Source organism: Solanum lycopersicum, chromosome 2 (assembly GCF_036512215.1).
Source record: "Solanum lycopersicum chromosome 2, SLM_r2.1".
Lineage (NCBI taxonomy): Eukaryota > Viridiplantae > Streptophyta > Magnoliopsida > Solanales > Solanaceae > Solanum > Solanum lycopersicum.
The window spans coordinates 65299549-65324210 of record NC_090801.1 but is presented as its reverse complement, the minus strand read 5'-3'; the positions used below and the strand labels follow the sequence as shown (position 1 = coordinate 65324210).

Here is a 24662-nt window from a genome sequence, read left to right as displayed (position 1 = left end):
AATCGGCCATGTCAACTTGTACTTGCATTTATTTCTACGACCAATAGGTATCAAATATATCCGTCCATTAAAATTAAAACGGACAAAAATAATTATATAATATTTCGATATCATTAGTATTATATAAATAATTTTAAATTATACATTTTTTTCTATATATAAGAGGGACAATCTGACAATGATAAGACTATTTCATTCTTAATATATAGAGAAAATTATGTAAGAAAAATGAGTATGCGACCCTTAATAATTTGTAATAAACAATTTAAATTTAATCGAACATAGATATCGAACGCATGTCGAAGAATCTAGAGGGAGGTAGGAGGGATAAATATTTAAAGGGAAATTTTTTAGTTTCATCGTACTCATGGTCTAGTTATTTACCCCACCACATGCATCAGCCAGCTATTTCATATGACATGCCAACTCAGATTTTACTCACTTTTTCTTTTTCGTTTTTATATGTTCCACGGTAATTTCTCATGACTGTTTATTTTCCTTATTATATTCCTTGGTCTTATGAATGTCATATATAATATGGAATAATAAAATTTACTTTGACATGGAAAGTGGAATAATAATAATTAATAATTAACTTACGAAAAAGGGACCAATTAAATTGTGTCTTGTAATTAACTTCCCCTATAAATAAAAGATTATTCAAGATAACCTTTCTAATATTTTGTATGGTCTCAATATAAAAAACCAAACTTATATAAATAAAAATAAATGAAATTTTATCTACTTTCTCGACCAGTCTATTGACCCAAAATGTTTTGACTCAAGTTTAGCTTCCAATTTTTATTTTGGGGCGCTCTAGTTTTCTCTTTACAGTGGACGAAATCATTATATAAATATTTATTTTGTTCGTAGTTGACGAAATGATTATATAAATATTTATTTTGTTAGTAAGAATTTAATTTAATTTTATGATAATTTTTTTATTTTCAAAATGTTTGTATTGTTATAAATTTTGTAATTTTATATATGTATAGATTTGAAAAAGCTATTAAAAACGACTTAAAAATAAAAACAAATAAATTGAAATAAAAAAAATATTAGTATAACATTTTCAAATTTTAAATAAATTTAGGACAAAAAGTTGGAGGGGAGCATCTTTTTATTTTGATGAGTCGTTTGAATGTTATTATCAAAACAAATCTAAAGATTTTTCAGAAAGAAAAAAAGAAAAAGGTTCCTTCTAAAACCACCAAAATAAATCCCCACACTTCCTCAACTTTCGCACTTTGTTCCCAAAACATAGCAGATCCCGCCACCTAAAATGGACCCACCATCACCGGCTCCGCCGTCTACCGCCACCGATTCCCTCTTGGACTTACCACCTCTTCCCACTCCGACCACCAAGGTCCGCCTTTTATGCAGTTATGGTGGACAAATAGTTCAACGTCCTCACGATAAAACTCTTTGTTATGCCGGCGGTGAAAACCGTGTGGTCGCCGTCGACCGTCGTACCACCATTTCTTCACTCTCCGCGCTTTTAGCCCATCTTTCTCGTACCCTTTACGGTAATCGTCCATTTTATCTCAAATACCAGCTTCCTGACGAGGAACTTGACTCTCTCATCTCCGTTACCACCGATGAGGACTTACAGAACATGCTTGAAGAACACGATAGGACCACCACTGCGTCTGTTACATCTTCTCGTATCAGATTATTCCTCTTTCCCGTCAAACCCGAATCGTTGGGTTCGGCCCTACTTGATTCTAAAGCTGATTCTTGGTTTTCTGATGCTTTGAATAATACCTGGATCGCTAGAAGGGGACAATCAACTGATTCGGGCTTTGGTCATGAGTTAATCGGTTTTGAAAATTTGGGTGGGTCCAATTCCGTTGTTTCTTCAGAGGGACAAGGTGATAATTTGAGTGCAATCGGAGGGAGTGCTGGAGATGCCAAGCAAACATTGGATTTTGGTGGTGGTTCAGTGCCCGAGTCTATGGTTTTGGAGACGAGCTCTTCATTTGGGTCGACCAGTTCTTCCATTTCTATGTCTAATATGCCTGCTATTGGAGTTCAAGCCGAGGATGGTGGCGTCAATTTGCAGGACAAAAGAGTGAGAGTGCCCTCATCATCAGCTTCAATAGAGAGGTACTATTTTCTTTTTTTCTATTTGATGTTACTGTTTGTTTTCTAGTTATGCTATTGGAGTCATTGATGCTATGTAGGTTAACAAAAGTTTAGATTTTTGGTTGACCTACTGGTTTTATGGGTTGAGTTCTGCACCAATACCTGTGCTATGTAAGTAAGTACTTTTTCTTTTTTATGACAACGGAAATCCGCAGCCGCTAACTTTTGGGTGCGTACAGGGTAAACCTCGTTTCTATGTCATAGCTCGCAAACCACATAGGAGAGCTAATCCGCACTAGGCAAGCCTTGTGCGATGAGCTCGACCCAGAAGGCAAACCCCTTGTTTTCGCTGGCAAGGGGTTTCAAACTTGAGACCTCCAACATGGAAGTCCCAAGATCAAGTATTTTTGTTTCAATTGGATTCTACTTCCCTGTGACAATAGAAGAGAAAGGTAGTAAGGTGACGAGGAACATATTGATTTATATTTTTGACTTACAGGGTCTTTTTTTTTCACTTTGTTAAGAGTTACAAATTAGTGTAATGAATCCACAGTAGAATTTCATTGGGGATTAACTGACAGCCCTCCCCAAAAGGAAGAGAAATCATTAGTTTCTACAGTGTAGTATGCTTTGGCCTGTATTCTAGCTTGTTATGCTATTTGTATGGTTACTGTAGTGTTATGAACTGACAGTCTGTTTTCTGGATTGCTTTAGTTCAGTTTATTCACTTGTAAGCCGCTCTTTTCCTCTTTATTATTCACAGAAGAAGACTTCTAAGGTTTCTTGAGCTGATGAATCTATATGCTCAAGTTAGTGGTGGCGTTTTCATTGATTGCTCGTTGAGAATACACTTTAACACTAAAAATAAGATACATGCATTTATTTGGATCTGTTCCTTACATTAGGTTGCCTCTAAAATCTGTACTTATGGGCCTCTGTATTGGTTAATTTCCACAGCGATAGTATCATGGGAGGTGCGGGTTTTCAACCTAAAGTTGGAATTCACCAAGAACCACTTATTCAAGTTATGTCCAGTATGGCCTCCCACAGTCTCTTCGAAGCAGAAGGCTCCAATGCCAGTCCCTCTCTCATTCAGACGCCAAAAATGGTTCAGGTTTCTGGGTATCCACTACCTCAGACATTGGATGGGAAGCAGCCCCAACCTGGAATTCAGTATGTTCATGGCGGTGCCTGTTATGTACCTCATTATCCTAGCGGTCCTCTGCCAGTATCATCCTGTTATCCATTTTATCAGGTTCCCATGCAGCAGCCACAACAAACTCCTTATCCTCTGAATCAACAATACCCAATATACTTGGTTCCTGTGCAGCAAATGCAATCTCACAGTATGTCAGTACTGCCCAACATTAATCATGCAGCAGTGATGGCGTCCAATCGGCCACCCTTGCATTCACAAAGTGTCATAAACCCTCCATCAGTAGCTTATAAGGAGGTCATGGCGGCTCAATCAGTGCCTGAGTCAGGTCCAAAAGTGTACACGACTGTCCCAACAGCATCACTACCCATTAGTGCGCCTTCTCAGACTCAGCAACAATATACTGTCCTTCCTGAACCACAGCTTACTTCCCAACCTGTCTCAACTGCATCAGTTCCTGCTGCAAATGATGCAAATGAGTTTGACGATGATCTTGCATACAATCAGATATATAAATCTCAGCCTCCTCCACCTTCTTTCATTTCCCAGTGCCAAACCATTACAAAGGGGGCGGCAGTATTACTGTCAGAGTCTTCCATGCAGATGCACAGTAACAATGTCATGAACCAGGCACCATCACATCCTCAGTGAGGCTACGACAATAAGATCAAAAGTTTTGATAGTGGGATCATCTTTTGTTATAGTTCACAAATTTTAAGATTTATTCTTTCATGTCGTTTGAGGCACATAAACCATAAGATTTTCTTGTGTAGTTTGTTTGTCTCTTTATTTAATATTTGTTAGGACAATCCCCATACTCTGAATACATCGACACCCAAAAAATAGAAAAATTGAAGAAAGTTAAACAGTGGTGAAGACTGAAAGTAGTTGTTTTTGTTTGTTTGCTCAGAATACATGTGATGAATAACAGTGTGAGTTTTACCATAAATATCTGTCTATTACTGGTTAGAAACTTTTCCGCCTCTGCTATTCCTTGTTAAGTGAATACTCTTCTGATACTGGAGTTACCTTATTAATGTCTCTACGAATGCTGAGGCTGCTTAATAGTAGTTTTATTTGGCCCTGTGACACATCCTAAACATGACACTCGTATTGAAGAATGTAGTTGCACTCGTATCCCTATTGAAGTAACCGTGCCTGTGCAGTGTATCATGAGAACAAGATGGTATGTATATCTGAAGACATGCATTAAAATGATGTACAGGACAAGAATATACGTTACTTGCAATTTTAATCTTTTGTGCAGAAGTGTCATTAGTTGAATCAGGATTTATCAAGATCACCAAATTTTTGTATCTGTTGGACCTTTCCAGCTGGTGGGGACAAAGTAAAACAAGTAAAATTGGGTGATGTTGTTCTGATGTGAAGTCTGCGAACAGTTGGTTTCTTTTGTGAATTTCTCTTTCTTGTTATTGCTCTCACTATACAGAATCAGGATAAACAAGCCATCCATCAGAGAAAACATGCAGAGACAAACAGCACTAGGATTTAGTGGGATCATATCTTTTACATCAGAAAACTTTGGCAAGTATTTGCAGCTGCAATAATATAGCTTACAGGTTTTCATCATTGCTCTTGCTAATAAATAACTTAGCTATGTTTGGTATTACCTTTCTTCTTCTCCTAACCGCGAAGGAAGAAGCTCTAGGTGTTCGAGGTGCAGGAGATGCTGACTTTCTGAACTTAGCTCGTCTAGCTGGTGTCATTTTTCCACTTATTGAGTTGGATTTTGTACGTGAACTGTTCGGAGATTGCTCCAGGTCTTTTCCATGTATCTCCTCCCATTTCTGCAACTGCATATCGACCAACATTCTTACGGAAGGTGAATGCTCCATTTTCAGGCCTTTTTGCTCTTCTTCCATCTTAAGCTCTTGGATTTCCTTTCTGATGACCTCTGTCTTCATTGAGATCTCCTTTTCACTTGCTTGCAAAGCTTTTACCCAAGCCTCAGCTGCTTCAACTTTCTTATCAGCAATTTCAACTGCCTGTCCTGCACGTCCTTTTAAGTACTCATACTCAAATCTGGAAATAGTTATTGTGGAGGTGGAAGCGGATGCTCTACTTTTCATAGTTACATCAGTAAGTCTTTTTAGGTTTCTTAGGACAGTAGCTTCTGATGATTTGATTGTTTCAAGCTCTTGTATTGCAGCTTCCCATCTTTCCTCGGCCAACACTGTTTCAGATTGTGTTTTCTGTATTTCTTCTTCGACTTTTGCAGCTTCCTCAATGGCATTGTCTCTTTCTTTCTCAGATTCTTCAGCTTCATTTGTCAATTGTTCAAGACTGAGTAATAAACTTGAAGCAATAGAGGTTGCTTTTCCTTCATTGTGGGATGCAGCTTCCAGTTTGGCTTTTGCCCTCAGAAGCTTCGTGTTGAGGTTCTGAATTGTCGAGTCTGCCTTGTTACCCTTTTTCTTTAATCGAGCTGATTCCTCTGAGATGCATTTGAGCTCATTCCTCACAACGTCCATTGAACCCATGAACTGAAAGCTGTCTCTTTTAATGGAAGCTAATTCATTCTTTGCTGTCTCCAAGTCTTGTTTCAATGACTGCAACAAAGATAAGTCTTTGTCCAGGGAATCAGATCCGAACCTCAAAATTTCGTTTCTCTGAGTCCACCTGTCCATTTCCTTGACTTGCTCCAATTCACTTTGCAAAACTTGGACATCTGAAGTTGTCGAGGCCAGCTTTTCTTGTAGCTCTTGTGATATCTGAATTTCTTGGACCATGTCATTAATTTTCTTCCTGTTCTCCTCCATTGCTGCTGAATGTTTCTCGGCGTCTTCCCTTCTTTGAGCTTCAATTGCTCTGTATTCTTTGATTGCCTCTATTCGAGCTAGCTCAACTAGCACGAGCTCTTCATTAAGTTCCTCAACTTCCTTCCTTAACGCTTCTACTTTGCTTGCAAAAGATTGCATTTTCAAATTAGAGGTTTCTATATCTTGCTCTGCCCTTCTTTTTTCTTCTACGATAGAAGCCATATCTTGTTTAAGCTTAATCAGATCTTCTTTTGCATATACCAACTCTGCTACTACTTTGGAGTGCTGATTATTCTGATGATTGCGAAGTGGCATCCCCCAATTTCCCCCTCTTTTTGCCGTCTTTAGTTTCTCCATATCTTGATTCTGGACACTTAATCTTGAATTCAACTCTTCTATCCTTGAACTTAGCTCCTTCACCATCTTTCTCGCGTCCAAAAGCTCAGTTTCTGCTTGGGCTTTTTCTACCTCTGCAACTTTTCTGCTCTCACCCAGTCGTCCCATGTCCCTTTTTGCTATGTGAAGTTGGCTGGTTCTTGCATATGGCTTCTGATAAAAGAGTATGCAACACAAAGGTTAGTCCACGCTCAAATATGGTTGGATGAAAATATAGTAGTATACCTCTAAAGACTTGGTAATTGAGGATTGGTTCATTGCAGAATTTCCTTTGTACAAATCAATGGCTGCCTTAACTGATGACCCTAAGCTCTCTTTCATGAAACTCTCCCCTCCTTCTGGATTGCTCTATAAATTGGCATCAAAAGAGAATATGGAGCTGTGTCTGCTGCTAAGGCAAAATCTTAGGAACTTCATATACATATGTGGAAGAACTATATGCACAATATAGCTAGAAGCAGAGTAAATTTAAGCTGCTAATGGTTGGTGGAAAGTACATCAGAAAAATGATGTTGGAATTGCCAGTTGGAGCAGGTGCTATGAGCTCCATAAAAATAAAGGGAAAAATTGAGGAGGAGGGATAAAGCTATTGATGATTGGCTGCTATTACAAGCAAAAATCTTGTCTTTTCCTCCAAGGGGCAACTCAAAACTATCAATCTAGTGGCACAAAATGATTTACTTACCCTTCACTCCGTCTAATCAGCAAAACAAGAAAGTTTTATCGTCTTTTCTTTTCAAATATTTGTGTTTTAAAACCTTGTTAGTAAGGTTGATTTAATAAAATGCACCTTTAATTAAAGTTTTTTTTAAGGATATAGGACGATCATGAGTCAAGTAATACGAAATAAAATGAGGAGGAGTTTCGATCTTAATTTTTATTTTTATATCCCCAATAAATGCAATATGCATTTGAATGTCGGCGTATTTTTATTTTGAAATGAATTTGTTTTCCTCGTGGCGTTTGTTTGATTATCCTTGCCTTGTTCTACATCCACACATAGCATGAGAAACAAAAACACTTGTATATACTAGCTCTTAATGACACATTACAATTCAAGTCTCTTCATAGCCATTTGAGCTATCAGAACTATTTCACAAGTCCTTTTCATTCATTTAAGAAAAAAATGTAACAACTTCTCAAATGGCGTTTGGTGGAAAGAATTTGTCCAAAAATTTGGGGAATGAAACATTTCTATCAACATTTTAAACAGATTTAAGAAGTAGGGGACCAATGAACAAGTATTGTTGTTACTTGTTACTCCCCCAGTATGTTAAGGTGTATGAGTCGCCACATCGTGAGATTCTAAGCCATATGGATGGTGTTTGTAGAGGTTGATCCATGATTTCAATTTAATAGTAATATAATATGCGGTGATTTAATAATTTTCTGAATATGTATATTAGTTATTTTTTATGATTGTGATATTTAAACTTCATTAACCATTAGACCACATCTTTTAAGAGTTATATCTACTACTTGACTCGTGCAAATTCATAATATACCTTCTAAATTTATCCCTCCGATATATGACATGACACTTTGAATTATGTGATTTAAAACATGTCTAGATATTTCTATAACTAAAAATAAAGTCATGTTAATTAGTATAAAAACAATAATTTAAATTAAATAATTTTCAAAAACAAAGAAAAATATCTTCTTTGTTTCTTTGGAAAATGTCCTTATATTATATGAGAATTGAACAATATCTTATCGTTAATACTTAAATCTAAAAATATCTTTTATTTTTTTGAAATTTTCATATATAGCCACTCAAAAATAGTTTAATTACTCTTTGTAGCTATAGTTTGATAATTACAATTCTTAGCCACATGTTATAGGGAGGAGAGATGCGACTGAGACTGAGAGAGAGGAGAGAGGGAAAAATAGTGGGAGAGAGGTGAATTATATATGCATATTAGTATAATGGCTTAAGTCATCTGCGGCCTTTAAAGTTGTCCATATAATTCACTTAGACACCCAAACTAGGACTTATACCTATTAAACACCTAAATTGTTCAAGACATGTGCCTAGTAAACACAAAACGCTGATTTGGTAAAATAAGTGTACCTCACTTATTATTAGGCGCGTGAATAGATTCAAATAACATTTTAGTTTTATTTATTTTTAAAAAATTGTACTTTTTTGTTTTATCAAACACTTGACATTAAAATTACTAAAAGAATTTGTTTAAAATTAATTTTTTTATAAAGAAAAGAAATTGACTCCACTTCCAGCCATACTCTTCTTCCATAAACTTTCTGCATTTCTTTAAGGAAATTGACTCCACTTCTAGCCATACTCTTCTTCCCTAAACTTTCTGCATTTCCCTAAATTTTTTGCATTTCTTAAGAGAAATTGATTCCACTTCCAGCCATAATCTTCTTCGCCCAAACTTTCTGCATTTCTTTTTCTTTGTTATTTCATTTCTTTTCATATATATATACTAATTGATAAAAAAGTTTGTTGGCCTCCGTCCATCTCTATTTTTGGCACTCTAAACAGACATTATCAGTCAAATTAAAATGTAAACTAATAAGTTTATTGTGAAAAAATGATATCATAAATTCCATAGAATTAATTTGAATATTTTCGATTTTTCTTCGCTGATAATTTCAAAAAGATTCATGTCGATTTATTTTTCACAAGCATTTTAAAAATTACTTTGCTATGCACACAAAGTGTAGGAGTAATAAAAAGAAAAAAAAAGATGGTCCGCCGAAAGAATCGAGAGCGATGAGTGGCGAGAAGAAGAACGACAAGGGTTTCAGTAGGTGGGATTAGATTAATTAGGGCTGGAAATTATTTTTATCTTTCAAAATTAAAAATTCATTTCTTAAGGTTAGATTGAGTTATTGACCACGTGTCACAATGTTATTGGTAACTTTATCAAAGTACAACGTGTGAGTTACACGCATAATGTCTTTTATGTTGATTATTATTTTGTGTTCAATAGACACACATTTGTTAATATTGAAGTGTCTAATAGGTATTAAATCTGATTGAGGTGTCTAATTGAATAATGATGACAACTTTAAGGGGCCGAAGATGACTCTAGCCTAGTATAATTGTATATTATACATATGTATTTGTATATATGACAAGTAAGATTAAGAGAGGGAGGAGAGAGGTGAGCAAGATTGAGAGAGGGAGGAGAGTGGCGAGCGATATTGGGAGATGAAGGAGAGTGAGAGAGAGTTGAATTGCATAAGTATATCGGTTATGCATTTGTATATATGACAAACGAGGTTGGGAGAGAGAGAGGAGAGAGGCGAGTGAGAGAGGATAGAGAATGGGCAGAAATGAATAGTATATGTATAATGATTAGATAATTATATATTATATATATGTATTCGTATATTCTGGTGAATTATATATATACAAATGTGACTAATTATACAAATTCGAAGTCAAATCACGTAATTAATGTATAATATTAGTCGTAAATGATAATTATAGCAAATTATAATTATAAGAAGTTATTAAATAATATAAATTACTTAATAGCATAATTATAATAAAAACTCCTTTCCTAATAAATATATTATAGTAATAATTTTAAAAAAATATATTCCTCAAAGAGAGAACGAGGGAGTACATGTGCATAAAATAGATCTCAGCGATTGATCCACGTCTCTCTAGATAAACCACGTGAGTGTTTGGATCGAATTGAAAGAGTTGTGCGTGACACTAAAGCTCCAGCCCTCCTCTTCCTCTCAAGGCTCGTTGTACAGCTTCTCGCACCGCAACTTCAACTTGGCTCCATCAAATTCCCTCCATTCCACCGATGCCATTGTATTGATCTCAAAATTTGAAACGATATGTTGATGTACAGTTGAAGACAGGAGAGGAGATCAAATGGACGTGGAGAAATCGTCCTTATGCAATTGCGTGGTGAATTTTCTCTTGGAAGAGAACTACTTGTTATCGGCATTCGAGCTCCTTCACGAGCTTCTCGATGATGGCCGTGACGATCAGGCAATTCGTCTCAAACAGTTCTTCTCTGATCCTTCCCAATTCCCTCCCGATCAGATCTCTCGCTTCAATTCTATCAGAGGTTTGTCCTTTCTATTGATTTCCTACTTACCCTATCCATTAAATAAATCCGGCGTGTTTATGCACATTTTCTGCATTTGCTATTTATTGTTGTGACAAACATTTCCATACTATTTCAGCTGAAATTGACTGAATCAATCCATTTGATTAAGATTAGGTTGTGAGTTTGAGTTGTATTGTTTTTTTTGACTTCTGATGAACATCATGCTGCAACAGCATTTTTTAGGACTAACTGTTGAATTTCAGCCTCTCACTTGGTCACTGACTGAAATCTCATAGAATTATGCAAAATTGAGTATACAGAATAAGTATTACTTGTTTGACTGTATAAGATTCATTCATCCTCGATGAAATATTGAATGGTCCGAAAATTTGAAGCCAGAGTATTTTGTTGTTGTATAAATTGGAGGTAGGAGTGATTCTCTATACAAATTTCATTATTATATATGGTGAAACATGTTTGCTTGTGCTAGAATCTTGGTGTTATTGGCTTGACTTAGGCATTTAGCATACTAATTTTGTAAATGAGGTAATAGAGAGCCCAATGCTTATAATTAATTAATTACTATCAACCTTGAGTTGGCTATGGAAGATATTTAACAGAACAAGGGCTTTAGCAAGAAAAGGAGCTTAAGTGCAGTCATTCATTTTCTTTTGAAATCCGGAGGATGCCATTAACATCATTTACTCTGTTAGGGTGTTCTAAATATCATGGTAAAATAGTTTAGAATCAGTAGTTTTTCCAATGTCAATTATTGTTGTGGTCTTTAGCGGAGCTCTTTTTTCCTTTTCCATTCGCTCTATTTCTTCTTGGGTGCCATGTTGTTATTTCTTTTTCTTTTTTAATGTTTATGATGGTGGTGTTTGGATCAACTGTGCACATCTCGGCCAATCATCAAGCAGATTGCAATAGACCTCACGTATAGGTGGCGGTTGGTGGGTAAACTGCCACCAAGGTTGGAGCAGATGGGTTTATGTCCTTGTTATGTTTCTTGTCAATAGCTTGTTGTAGTGAAATGTCCTGCAAGTGATATTGGTTCTTGTGTGTATATTGTCAGTAGGATATATTCCTTTCAATTGAAACCAAGAGAACCTATTGCTTTCCATGTGAGTAGTCTGTCCTTTTCTGTTGTGACCAAGAATGTTTTGATTTCGTGAACAACATGAGCAATTTATGGAAGTTTCATAAAAAAGTTGCTATTTGCTTCAATGACTCTTGGTAACCCCCCTCCTCCCCCCCCCTCCCCCCAAAAAAAAAAAGAAAAAGAAGGAAAGAGAAAAACTTTTTCTGTTTGAAGCTTCATATGTTATTACACTTTTCTTTTATGTTATTATGTACATTATATGTATGAAATTGTTGGGTAGAAAAGTTTCTACATTAACGTCGCCAAAAAGATTGAAGACAGGTCAATTTCTGCATTTGGACAGTCAAGAATTCAAGTTATGGTAGTATATAAATCAACAAAGATACATCATGATGGCTAGTCTCCAAATGTAGCACTTCGAATGAAATCTATTAGAAAATTAGAACATCAATATTTGGTTCCGTAAAGAAAACCTCAAATACATTTACATGTGATTAGCCCTGCACAATCTTGAAGCTTGTTTAATTGAGCTTGTCTTCTGCTGAAGTTCTTGATGTTAAGAACAAATGATTAACCAAAAAAAAGAAAAAGAAATATATGCTGATTTTTAAAAAATAAGATGCTGTCGTTTATGAGAAGAGCGACCTGCAACTGGTTGCATATACTCATTTTGTGATGGTGGTGTCACGGCCAATTTGTGCATATCTCAACTATTCCATCAGGTACTTTCTACCTCCCACCAGCACAAGTATTGTTTGACTTTGCCACCAATGATTAGGAAAATTTTAAAAAATGACCTAGTTTTTCTGGTGGAGTATACCATTTAATTGAGTAAGAGTTCAACATTTTGCAATTAATTTCTGTGATAAGGATTTTGACGATGCAGCCTTTTGGTATGCGATTTTTAGACAAAGCTTTATCCATCAGTTTAGAATGTCAAATTCAATAACAGAGGCTTCAAATAGATTTTGAATTCATTGCTAGAGGCTTAGCCAACATTTTCCACTTCAGAGAAAAGGAGTGGGACTGGGGGTATTTCGATTTGGATTTGACTGAATTCACTGATTTTGTGTAGAATCTCAAGCATTTTGTTCTTCATTATTGACAGTGTTCAGTAGTAATCATTACAACCTCACTTATACTTTTTAGTTCTCATGGTCCTATGTATAATTTGTCTTTCATGACTAATAGCTATTCATTTATGAAAGCAGTTGCAGATCCCCAAAGTCTGCTTGAAGAGAAAGAAGCTCTGGAAGAAAAGTTGGCACTCTGTGAATATGAGTTTCGTTTATCTCAAGAGGACATTGTACAGCTAAAGAGTGAGTTGCAAAAGAAAAGTCAGACTAGTCCTTGTCCAATAAGTGGTATATCCCTAAAACTGTTCTGCATTTTAATTGCCTCATCTAATATTAACTTCATTGCCTTAGCTCATTTATTCAGATAAAGTTCTTGCAAATGTTAGGTAGTCTAGTCTGTAATAATATTTCTAATTGAAGTTGTATCACGAGACAGATCTAGTATTGATGTCAGGATAAATGATAGGCTCATCATGTCTGAGCTGAAGGTAGTTTTTGGAAGGATTGGTGATTCTGTCATTGATGTGGGTTACATATGTCTGCATTGAATATTGTCATTTTGTATATGTGAATAGATCTGTATATTCATTATGCAGATTTAAAGATCGATCCCTCCGAAAACCATGGAACTGATTCTCAACAGCAGAAGAGGGAAGGTTCTTTTTCTGATTTGGGTCCTTTGAAGGATAATGAGCGGAAGGATTTGAACTATGCTGTAAAGGAGTATTTACTATTAGCAGGATATCGCTTGACTGCAATGACATTATTGGAAGAGGTAGTAATTGATTGAAAGGGGACTTGCTGATTTCTTGATGTTCATCACTAAACTGAAGAAGAATTGCATTTTATTCAACATTGTGTCATGGAGCTATATGTTCAGTTTCCAATATCTTCTTCTTCCGTACTGGAAAGAGTAAAAACTTGGTTTATAAAAGTAGTATTTCAGGATAGAGGCCTCACCTCCAACCATGAGGTTGGGGGTCCAATTCACCCAGGGATCGAAATTGGAAAAACTTGCTAATTATCATCTAGTGTTTTATAAGTTCATAAAATCATCTAGTGTTTTATAAGTTTAGGGGGAAGGGTGCTTTACCATATCCCACCAAACGTAAAAGGGTACGCTGGCACGGTTTGAATTGGGTAATGAGTTTTCTATTATTCTATCATCGTCTTTCAGATGCCTTTGCTGTACAGCCCCTCATCTATTTATGCACTTACTAGGCGGAGGGCCTTGACCATAACAAGACTAATGTGTGAGACACGTGCATCAGATCGTTGGCACTATGCGGAGATGTCATTTTAGAAGTGTTGGTAACTTCTTTATTATGTATGACAGGTTACTGATCAAGACCTAGATGTTCAGCAGAACTCCTCTGCATGCATTCCAGATGCTTTGCGCCATTACTATTACCAGTACCTGTCTTCCACCTCAGAGGCTGCTGAGGTACTTTCTGAACAGTTGATACAACCAGTTTTACGACATGTATTCTTTCCACTAAAATCCATCTGTAGTAAAATCTACGTTAATATCATGTGTACACTTCACATCTCTTACAGTCAAGCTAGGGTAACTACAAATTTTAAGTGATTTACTCTATCCTTCCTTCTTCCAGCACTGAATTATAATTCTCTATATTGTCGCGATTTAATTTGGGAAGGAACAATACGTCCATCCACTTATCTTATTGTGCATTAGGTATGAATGCTCTCTCTTTTAAGTCCTGGTTTTGTCTTTGCATACCTTACTTGCATCACATCTGATTTTGTTTACAATTCTATTTTCTCCTGTCTGCTATGAAAGACCTTCGGATACTGTTTGGTGTCAAATTTAGGCCTTCAAATCTGAGACTAGTCCAATATTAATCTTTTTTTCCTATGAATTTTTTTTTGAGTTAAGACAATACAGAGTAAGCCCTTCAACTGTTTTTAAATATATTTTCAGACTATAATGAGGAGGTAATCCTACTTAGCTTGCTCGAATGTGATTGGGCTCCGACTCCTGTTGCAGCCTGTTAATGGTGACCAGCTTTCTTGCAATAATTTTTCACTATCCAGGACCACTCACCCATCTTATCCTCTACGCTTCCTTTCAGACGGAAATTCGATCAAGAAATTCTGCCAATTCATTTCTGCCACTTAAACTCTAGCCTGCATCATCCATGATTCCTAAGCCCATCTCTGTAAGGAAGTCTTAGAGAAAAGAAGCCTCATTCTCTCTAGATAATCATTAAAGTAAAACATTTACCCGCTACGTCTACGTAATTGCTTTTTTGAACGAGAATGTGAATTGCTTGATACTTCTCTATCAAATGTCTTAAAGTTGGTGGGAGCAGTCGACAACAGAACTGACAAAGTTCTTACTTTATTTACTGAAACTCTAAACATATGTCGCTGGTGCTTTATTCTCGTGTGCTGCTTTTAAAAAAAATTGTGGATTATTTGTAGGAAAAAATTGCTATGCTAAGAGAAAACGAGTCGTTGGTGAAAGAAAATGACAAGCTGAAACATGAAAAGCAGTCCTTGCTGAAGAGTAAAGATATGGCAGATGCCCAAGTCACAGTATTGGCAAAATCCTTAGAAGCATTGCAGAAGGAAATGAAGGACAAGGAGATTCTGGTAATTTCTTATGTGTGTTCTATGTATTTACAAGAGTTTTTATGTGTAGCATGCACATACCTCATAGTTTTTTTTTTTTTTTTTTCAGGTTCAGAGTTTGAAGCAGTCTCTAGAGAGTCAAAGACAAGAATTGAATGAATGTAGAGCTGAAATAACTTCGCTAAAAATGCATATAGAGGGTGCTCGCTCTGCTCGGAATTTCATAGCAAGTGATTTTGAAGGTGTTGACTTACCATCAACAGACAGTTACAAGGAAGAGATAAAGGTTCTACAGAATGAAATCCGGAGGTTGAAACTGGCAAGAAATTCATTGAACAGCGAGTCTCTTGAAAATATCAATGAAGAAACTAGAAATACATGTCCTGAAAATGAAGTCGAAAAATCAAGTGATCATAATGTCTTTGATGATTCAGCTGGTGTTTCTTCTGGAGACTTAGGAGCTGCAGGTTCTCAGTTATCGATGACTCAAACCTCTGATTCTCAGTTATTGATGAGTCAAACCTCTGCTGACACAATTACTGAACCTGAGAGAGTAGTAGAAGTTTCACATGATAATTGTGTTGGTGATAAAGTTGAGAATGTACTCAAACACAACGGTGAGCTACCTTCAGAAGCTAAAGGACTAATCTTGAAACCAGACAATCTATTGGTTGAATCAAATGCTCAAAAGATTGTAAGCTCTCTCTCTCTCTCTCAGTTATATACATGGTAACCTTTACCTGGTAATTTTTTTTTTAGGCAATTATGCTTTAAATTTTTTGGATTTCGCAGAGTTTGGGGACTATTCAGATCCTTTCAGATGCATTGCCAAAAATTGTACCATATGTATTGATCAACCACCGAGAGGTATGTTTTGCCATTTTTTATTCTAAAATTTATTCTTCTGAATTATGATGTTCTAACCCCTTAACTTATCCTTCTGAGAAAAGCTTTTCAAGTTTTATATTTGTTTTCCCTGAAAAACATGTGCTCATTGAGTTTTTCCAAGATAAAGCTAAATTTCTAATGAAGTTGTGCTTGAAGGGAGTTTTCCCATTGAAAAAGTCTCTTCCCCACTCACAATTTTTTTAACATATCTTAAAAAAAGAAGAAGCTACAACTATCCTAACATATTTTCAACTTCCACTCACACGTTTCTTTCCAAATTTTGTTTCAACAGCTCCTAAATAATTTTCAGCAACAATAAGGGTTTTTATAAAATTCTAGACTAAGTAGCCGGCTTTCCATTTTATTGGTGTTGTATCTTGCAGGAGCTTCTTCCTCTTATAATGTGCGCAATTGAGCGCCATCCAGATAGCAGTACACGGGATTCCTTGACCCATACATTATTCAACTTAATCAAGCGTCCCGATGAAGAACAGAGACGGATTATAATGGATGTAAGACTGCAAAACCTTTGTTTCATACTAGAATTTCGTCAAAAAGTAGAGCATTCCACCAAATTTTTGTATCATGTTTAGGCTTGTGTCACTCTTGCCAGAAATGTTGGAGAGATGAGAACGGAAACTGAATTACTTCCTCAGTGTTGGGAACAAGTGAGATTTATTTCTATCCATTCTGCTCAAAGCTCTCATGATTTTACCATATACTCCATTACTCTTGCTACTTCACACTGTGTGTTATTGTTGTGATGTGTAGATCAATCACATGTATGAGGAGCGCCGCTTGCTAGTTGCTCAATCTTGTGGGGAACTTGCTGAATTCGTGCGTCCTGAGATTCGAGATTCTCTTATCTTGTCTATTGTGCAACAGCTCATTGAGGATTCTGCTACAGTTGTTCGGGAGGCTTCTGCTCATAACTTGGCGTTGCTTCTGCCTCTCTTCCCAAGTAGGGACAAATATTTCAAGGTCAGCCTCACTACATAAGCTTCGAGGCAATCATGGAGAAGAAATGTGACTTGAGAGAATTTCCCACAAAGTAAGCTCCGTAGTCTAGGAATGGAGCATTTTCCCTCCCCTGGTCTTAATGTGGCTGCCCAAACTGATTAGATGATAGCATATACATAAATGGATATTCTCCAATTCCTTTATTTTGTTATTGTGTGTGTAAAGGTTGAGGAGATGATGTTTCAATTGGTGTGTGATCCATCTGGAGTGGTAGTGGAAACAACAATCAAGGAACTTGTTCCAGCTTTAGTAAACTGGGGGAAGGAATTGGATCATTTACTACAAGTCTTACTATCTCATGCTTTGGGCTCTGCTCAGGTATGGATTCTGCATTTACTTAGTTCTCCTCACTGAAGCAGTAACTTGTCTTAAACATGGAGCTGATATATTATCCCTCCTTCCAGCGTTGTCAACCACTTTCAGGGGTGGAAGGTTCTATCGAGTCACATCTTCGTGCTTTAGGAGAGAGAGAGCGATGGAACATAGATGTTCTGATGCGCTTACTGTCGGAGTTGTTTCCATTTGTACGCAAGAAAGCTATTGATACCTGTCCATTCCCATTGGTTTCGGACGATGAAAGACTAGTCTTTTCTACTTCAGTTCTTGAACAGTATGCTGGGTAATATCCCCTTTTACCTTAACCTGCGTTTCTAATCTACCTTTCTATTCCTTCTTCAAAGGTGCTCTCACAATGTCTAGTTAATACTTGCAAGATATTTGAATTGTCTATGCAGAGGAAAGATGGACTGGCCTTCTTTTGAGTGGTTGCATATTGACTGCTTTTCAGCGTTGATTGAACTAGCCTCTCTATTACCTCAGAAGGAAGATAACCTAAGGAATCGAATCACGCGGGTAGCTTGAATTGTTTCTCTTAATTTTTGATGCTTTAGTTTTAGAATTGCCTCCTTTCCGGATTCGTCTTTAATTTTGCAATGCAGTTTTTATTGGCAGTTTCAGACCTGCTCGGGGAACCTTACCTGACACACATCATGCTACCTGTATTCTTGGTGGCAGTTGGTGATGATGGTGATTTATCATATTTCCCTGCAACGTGCCAATCAAGAATAAGAGGTAATGAGTTAAAAACTTCTTGTCTCCATCAAACCTTTTAAATGATAGGTCATGTTTAGACCTTATCAAATTGATTTTGATTTGCTCCTCAACAGGTTTGAAACCGAAAACTGCAGTAGCTGAAAGACTTGCTACCATCGGTGTCCTGCCTCTTCTGCTGGCTGGTGTTTTAGGATCTCCTAGGAAGCATGAACTACTGACAGAGTACTTGAGAAATCTCTTGATTCAAACTTCAGGACAAGAGAGTCAGACAGTGAAGCGCGAGATTTTCTTTTCTGTTCGCTTTCTTTGGTTTGTGCCATTTTAATAAAGGCATTACAGTTCTGTGTCTGAACTCCTTAGATGATGGCTGACTATATTTTTCTGCAGCACTTTCGATGAACATCACAATATGATTTTTAACATCCTCTGGGAAATGGTTGTGAGTTCTGAAATAAACATGAAGGCAACAGCTGCCAATCTTTTTAAAGTCATTGTAAGACCTTTGGTTTTTGTGAAATTGCTTAAATTTAAGCATGGTCTACGACTTTGATCATTCTTGTTAGTTCACCAGGTTCCATGTATTGATGCCAAGGTTGCCTCAACACATGTTTTGCCTGCTCTTGTAACGCTTGGTTCTGACCAAAACTTGAATGTGAAATATGCCAGTATTGATGCTTTTGGAGCTGTGGCGCAGCAGTATAAAAATGATGCGGTATAGGGTTTTTGCTTAAATATCTGATGTCATTCTTGTTCTGTGTTCATCTAGAGGCTTTAATGAGACGTTCTGTTCTAACTTTTCTTGCTAGATTGTTGATAAAATACGTGTTCAAATGGATGCTTTTCTTGAGGATGGATCACATGAAGCTACGTTAGCTGTAGTTCGTGCATTGGTGATGGCAGTGCCACATACCACGGAGGGACTTAGAGATTATATCCTCAACCTCTTAGCTTTCATGCACTGCTTGAAGTAGCAATGCATTTTTATAATGTGTGCCAGAACTAGTTTTGATTTCTAATTCTCATCAACTTTCTTTAACTTTAGCATACATTTGTTGTCCAAGATTTTCTTACTTACAGCAACACCTCCTCCTTCAAGTGACATGATGCGTCGTCGTGAGAGAGCCAACACATTTTGTGAATCAATTCGTGCTCTTGATGCTACTGGTTTGCTCCTTTTAATTATTCTTCTTCTCTTTCATTCATCTCTTTACTTTCTGAAGATATAAATGTTCTTCAAAATGATCAGCCTCCAGGTTTAGCTGCTTCTTGAGATAAATCAGAGTACAATATACTATGTATTGCAGTGGACTGATACAGGTGGTTGATATCCTGATTTTTGGTTGTGAAACTACCTTTAGCAATCATGGTTGATCAAAGTGATTAGTTGAGTTTTTTCCCATCTAAGAAGAGTTAATTACCTAAAAATTGACCGATTTTTTACCTAAATACATGCCGAAGTTAACATAAATGGTTGATTGTGATTTGTTGGGTTTAGTGTGCATCCTTTTCTTGTTCATATTAATACAAGTGAGTGACGAACCCTGTCTTGAGATAGTTAAGTGAGAGTCAGGAAACTCTCAAATTAGTGAAGAGGCCGTCGTTACCTTCGGGATCGATGAAGGTTTGGCAGGAAGATGACTGCTGGGACCGTCTCTACTGAACACTAAAGCATTCATTATGTAGTCTCTAGGCTATGAAGGTGCAACTGATCTATCAAATAAATGTCAGAGGGGATGCAGAAGTCAGAAGAAGGTCCTAGGAGAAGTTCTATTGATCTCTTTTTATCTGGTTGTGTAGTGTAATACAAAAATATAACGACATGTACTATTGAAGCCTAAATGTCGCACACTTGCCTTTTCCTGCTTTTTGGCATTTTGTCTGGACGATTTCATTGAAATCTTCCTTTACTCAGTTTATGATTGTAATATTGCAGATCTTTCTGCTTCAAGTGTCAGAGACTTCCTTCTACCTGCAATTCAAAATCTGTTAAAAGATGCTGATTCTCTTGATCCAGCACACAAAGAAGCTCTGGAGATCGTAATGAGGGAAAGATCTGGTGGAACATTTGATACGATTAGTAAGGTAATGGGTGCTCATCTGGGAATTGCGTCATCAGTAAGCAGCTTCTTTGGCGAAGGTGGTTTACTAGGGAAAAGGGAAGCTGGAGATCCAACATCACCACCAGCACCAGTGGAAGTTGAACCTCTGAGGCCTGTCCTCACACATGCAGCACCAGCAGAAGACACTAGATTTAGGCGGATCATGAGAGGTGGTTTTACAGACATGCTCAGAGGAAAAGCAAAGGGCGCTGGGGATACTCCCCCAAGTCAATGATAATGGCTCTTTCATCTGCAGGAGAATTAAAAAGGAAAGTAAGTTCTGTATGTTGTGCAATAGACTACAATGCTTCCATTTGTTGATTCTGCGCTGAAGTTTTCCCTTCACAGGGATGAAATTTTGCAATTTATTTCATTCTTTATGTACAAGAAACGTAATGAATTCGACAACAAAACGAGGAGAAAGTGTATACATTTACTAGTTGTACAAAATGATATGGGAGATTCATAGCTGTCTTGTTTTCATGTACTCTAACCAGTAACCAACAGACCTTTGATAATATACATATATTAAAATAGATACATATGTCCACTTCTGTAATCCCATATCAATTGCATGCAGTTTTTCTTTTATTGTCAAATAAATTGAATTTAGTATAAAATATAGAAATCTCATATATTTGGGGCTAGTTATATCCTAATTCAGAAATTCTTCTCCATTACAAAAATCTCAAATGTTTCATTGCTCTCCGGTGCATTTCTTGGTTGTCTGATATACTTGCAAATGGATATCTGAGTGGACAAGGATGTATCCAAAAGGCATAGAGATGTATCTATGAAGAAATTTTTGTAATTTTTTAATTGATAGAAAATATTTGAGATATGCTATCTTTAATTGTGTATTTATATAACTTTAGTTATTGTGGACGGTTTCGTATTTTTGTTGCCCTTGCATTGTTTTTAATTAGACTAGATTTGCGATAATGTTTGTGACTATTTTTCTCAATGGAAGTACTACAAATTTCAATGGTGTCACAAGTGATTGTTTGATATGTCTGTTATGTGTATATATATATATATATATATATATATATATTATATATCTTAATTACATAATGCATCTAATATCATTCGAACAAAGATGAATTTTGAAGGATAAGTATTTTCATTGTTTAATAAGGTCGGTCGCCAGAATATAAAATATTTTTGGTAGTGAAACTGCATATATATTTTTTTAGCTGTTTTTTTTTAATTAACTGATCTAGTTAGCTAATTGATGCTAGTATTCAAGTTGGGCTGATCATTTGCAAGAACGTAACCAATTAGGAAAGGGACGTGATAGGAAAACATCAATCTCGGACACATAATTTACTTTTTGCTACTAATAATAAAATAAATAAATAAATAAATATGCTAGAAATGTTTTTTGAAATTTCTTAATTTCAAAATAAATATTTGTCAGAACGTCGATTGGTTAATTCAATAAAATAAGAATATTACTCTATTTTGTTGGCACCAGGCGATTGTTTACCTATTTAATAAGACCAGTGAATTTGTAAGTTCAATCACCCAACAACCTACTTTTGAAGTGGGTGAATCAAAATCTTGACAAAGTTATTAACTTAAAAAATTAAGATTGTGGTGATGATTTTGGAAATTGCTCCATTTCCGAATTATTTAGAGGTATACATTTGAAAAGGCATATTTACTTTGTATTATCTGGATGATGAGAGTACAATAAGCCATAAGCCCGTTAAAACTCATAATATAGAAGCCATTAAAACTATAATAATATAGAAGATTCAAGTGCAATGAAACTTTATATATAAGTAAGAATAAATTACACATCAATTTAAAAATAAAAAACTCTTAACACATAACCGAGAAAAATTAGGATTTTTTTTTTTAAGAAAAAAATTAAAGATTCAAGATGTTTAAAGTAACAAAAAATACAAAATATTATCAGCAAAAAATTTCTCAACTAAAATTGATATTTATGAAAAAGATATTTACAAATATTATACTCAAAATATTAATCTGTAAGAACCAACCATCGATGTGACAAACGCATTCACATGGAAAACTTAAGCAAATAAAACTTCTTATGGGATAGGAATTTGGAGAGTATCAATATTACTTATCATTTATCATTTTCAAAATTACAACAAATAATGTTAATAAATGCAATCAATCCTTGGGTAGTGTTATTTTAATTTCCAATTAATCAATTGCTTTTCTTTTAAGTTTGTGTTTATAGTTTGTTATTTGTCTCTGGTTTGTATAGTTTATAATTTAATTTATTATCATGTATTTGAAAATGGGAAATTAACAATTATTCCTTTTTTTTCCTTTAAGTTAATTCATCCGACTTTTTTCAACTAAGTATGATAATCAAGAATGACTTAAAGCAAATTTTTAATAAGAGATTTGTATATTGTTTAACATTTTTCTTTTATATATGTCAATCATTAAAAACATAACTTTTTAATTTCACATAGTAATATTATTGCTAACATTTATATTATTTAAGATTAATCCAAGTTAAGTATATGTTAGTCGTTTTGTTTGTTATCTAATATATTGGATGATGTTGTATAAAAGTTTATTTAATAACACGAAAATGTTTGACATGTAAACTATTTATATATAAGTATAATATAAAGGGTAAGATATACCCTCAACGAGAATTATGTTGGATTTTCGACTGATCAACAATTTCTTTTATATAATATTGTTGATCTAACAACCACTTTATAAAAATTTAACTTCATAGTTTTGATGGCTAATTTTATCACGCAATACACCACATATGAGCATCTACTTCATCTATTGATCCCTACAATACAAAGTATAACGTTACTATCAATCTCCTCATTTAATTCCTTATATTATAACTATGTTAAGATACTTTGAAATTTTTTATTTTAAATATGATTTATGTATCAATCCTCGCTTCTATGTATGAACAAATCTCCATCCTTCAAAAACTTAACTTGTGGCAACATAACGTATGAATCAAATATATTAAAAGTAAAAAAACAAAACTATCGGCAAGATTTGTAGTATATTATAACTATATTAAGATACTTGGACTTTTTTATATTGAAAAATGACTTATGTGTCAATCCTCACTTCTACGTGTGAACAAACCTCCATCTTTCAAAAACTTAACTTGTGACAACATAACGTATGAATCAAATATATAAAAAGTAAAAAAACAAAACTATCGGCAATATTTGTAGTCATATGTTTACTACATATCTGTCACCAACCACCTGCTAGCTGTAATCGCCAGACCACAAATCATCTTCAAATTTACTACAAATTCTTTCGTCACCATTCTCTTGAATCTTCCTTTACCACACTATAAATTGAGACATACACTTTCACTACTTCATCCATCACTTCCATTACATTACTTAAAAAATTTCTCTTATAATTTAAATTGTATAATGAAAATGACTAAGGTTTGTTCTTTTGTGGCAGTAATGTTGGTGATGATCCTTGTTTGTGATCAATTTGGGGCTAACGAGGCGGCGACATGCAGCGCCTCGCAGCTGAGCCCGTGTTTGGGTGCGATCCAGGGTGGGACCGCACCATCACAGGATTGTTGTGCTAGGCTTAAGAACCAGCAGCCTTGCATTTGTGGATTTATGAAGGATCCTAATTTGAGGCAATATGTTAATTCTCCAAATGCTAGGAAAGTTGCTGGACAATGTGGTGTAAGCATTCCTAGTTGTTAATTAGGTTTACAACATTTTACTTGTTGTATACATATGGGTCTTATGTATTATGGAAAAAAATATATATATGTAAGACTTTAAATAAAAAATGGTTGTAATCTGTGTTCAAGTGTGTTATGATGAATGAATCTTGTGGCTTTTGATTTTATTTCTTTTCGTCTTTCGTAGAGTATAATGAATTTTGTGACTTGTAAGCTAGCACTACTTTTCTTAATGGTTGCACTATAAGTCCATCTAGTTTTTTTCTATCGAGAATCAATGAGAAACTTGTACTATAAAAAATAGGGATAATGCATAAGTACCCCTAAATCTATGTCCGAAATTTCAGAGACACGCTTATACTATACTAACGTCCTAGTATCCCTGAACCTATTTTATTAATAATTTTCTACCCTTTTTTGGCCTATGTGACACTATCTTGTGATCCCAATGCTGGTTGACTTTTTTTTTCAACCTAGTACCACATAGGCCGAAAAGGGATAGAAAATTACTTATAAAATAAGCCCAGGAGGTAATAGAACCTTAGTATAGTATAAGTGTGTCTCTGAGATTTCGAACATAGATTAAGGGAATACTTGTGCATTTTCCCTAAAAAATATATTTTCATTTAAATACTTGAAATAATCATTGAATAGTTTTCTTCACTAATTTAATCGAAATATGTGTGA

General features: G+C 35.5%; 4 protein-coding genes across 4 annotated transcripts; 3 read left to right on the top strand and 1 right to left on the bottom strand.

Annotated features, from left to right (window-relative positions):
* The first annotated feature begins 1096 nt into the window (after positions 1 to 1096).
* On the top strand, positions 1097 to 4190 carry LOC101261085 (protein PAL OF QUIRKY). Its single transcript, XM_004232283.5, has 2 exons — positions 1097 to 2106; positions 3043 to 4190. Exons 1-2 carry the CDS (start codon positions 1283 to 1285, stop codon positions 3890 to 3892), a joined length of 1674 nt encoding a protein of 557 aa, XP_004232331.1. The 5' UTR covers positions 1097 to 1282; the 3' UTR covers positions 3893 to 4190.
* A 538-nt stretch (positions 4191 to 4728) lies between these two features.
* Positions 4729 to 7150, bottom strand: LOC101261382 (protein PLASTID MOVEMENT IMPAIRED 2). Its single transcript, XM_004232284.5, has 2 exons — positions 6643 to 7150; positions 4729 to 6570 (listed from the first exon to the last, which is right to left on the bottom strand). Exons 1-2 carry the CDS (start codon positions 6736 to 6738, stop codon positions 4816 to 4818), a joined length of 1851 nt encoding a protein of 616 aa, XP_004232332.1. The 5' UTR covers positions 6739 to 7150; the 3' UTR covers positions 4729 to 4815.
* A 2830-nt stretch (positions 7151 to 9980) lies between these two features.
* On the top strand, positions 9981 to 20829 carry LOC101253751 (uncharacterized). Its single transcript, XM_004233660.5, has 20 exons — positions 9981 to 10478; positions 12774 to 12926; positions 13235 to 13413; positions 13975 to 14082; positions 15084 to 15254; positions 15343 to 15927; positions 16026 to 16100; positions 16505 to 16633; positions 16715 to 16789; positions 16893 to 17102; positions 17307 to 17459; positions 17546 to 17760; positions 17876 to 17993; positions 18080 to 18212; positions 18308 to 18503; positions 18582 to 18687; positions 18766 to 18906; positions 19001 to 19124; positions 19242 to 19358; positions 20128 to 20829. Exons 1-20 carry the CDS (start codon positions 10280 to 10282, stop codon positions 20526 to 20528), a joined length of 3588 nt encoding a protein of 1195 aa, XP_004233708.1. The 5' UTR covers positions 9981 to 10279; the 3' UTR covers positions 20529 to 20829.
* A 2815-nt stretch (positions 20830 to 23644) lies between these two features.
* 7k-LTP (lipid-transfer protein 7k-LTP) lies at positions 23645 to 24145 on the top strand. Its single transcript, NM_001319954.1, is given in 1 exon segment — positions 23645 to 24145. A coding segment is annotated over 1 exon segment (291 nt). The 5' UTR covers positions 23645 to 23703; the 3' UTR covers positions 23995 to 24145.
* The last annotated feature ends 517 nt before the right edge of the window (positions 24146 to 24662 follow it).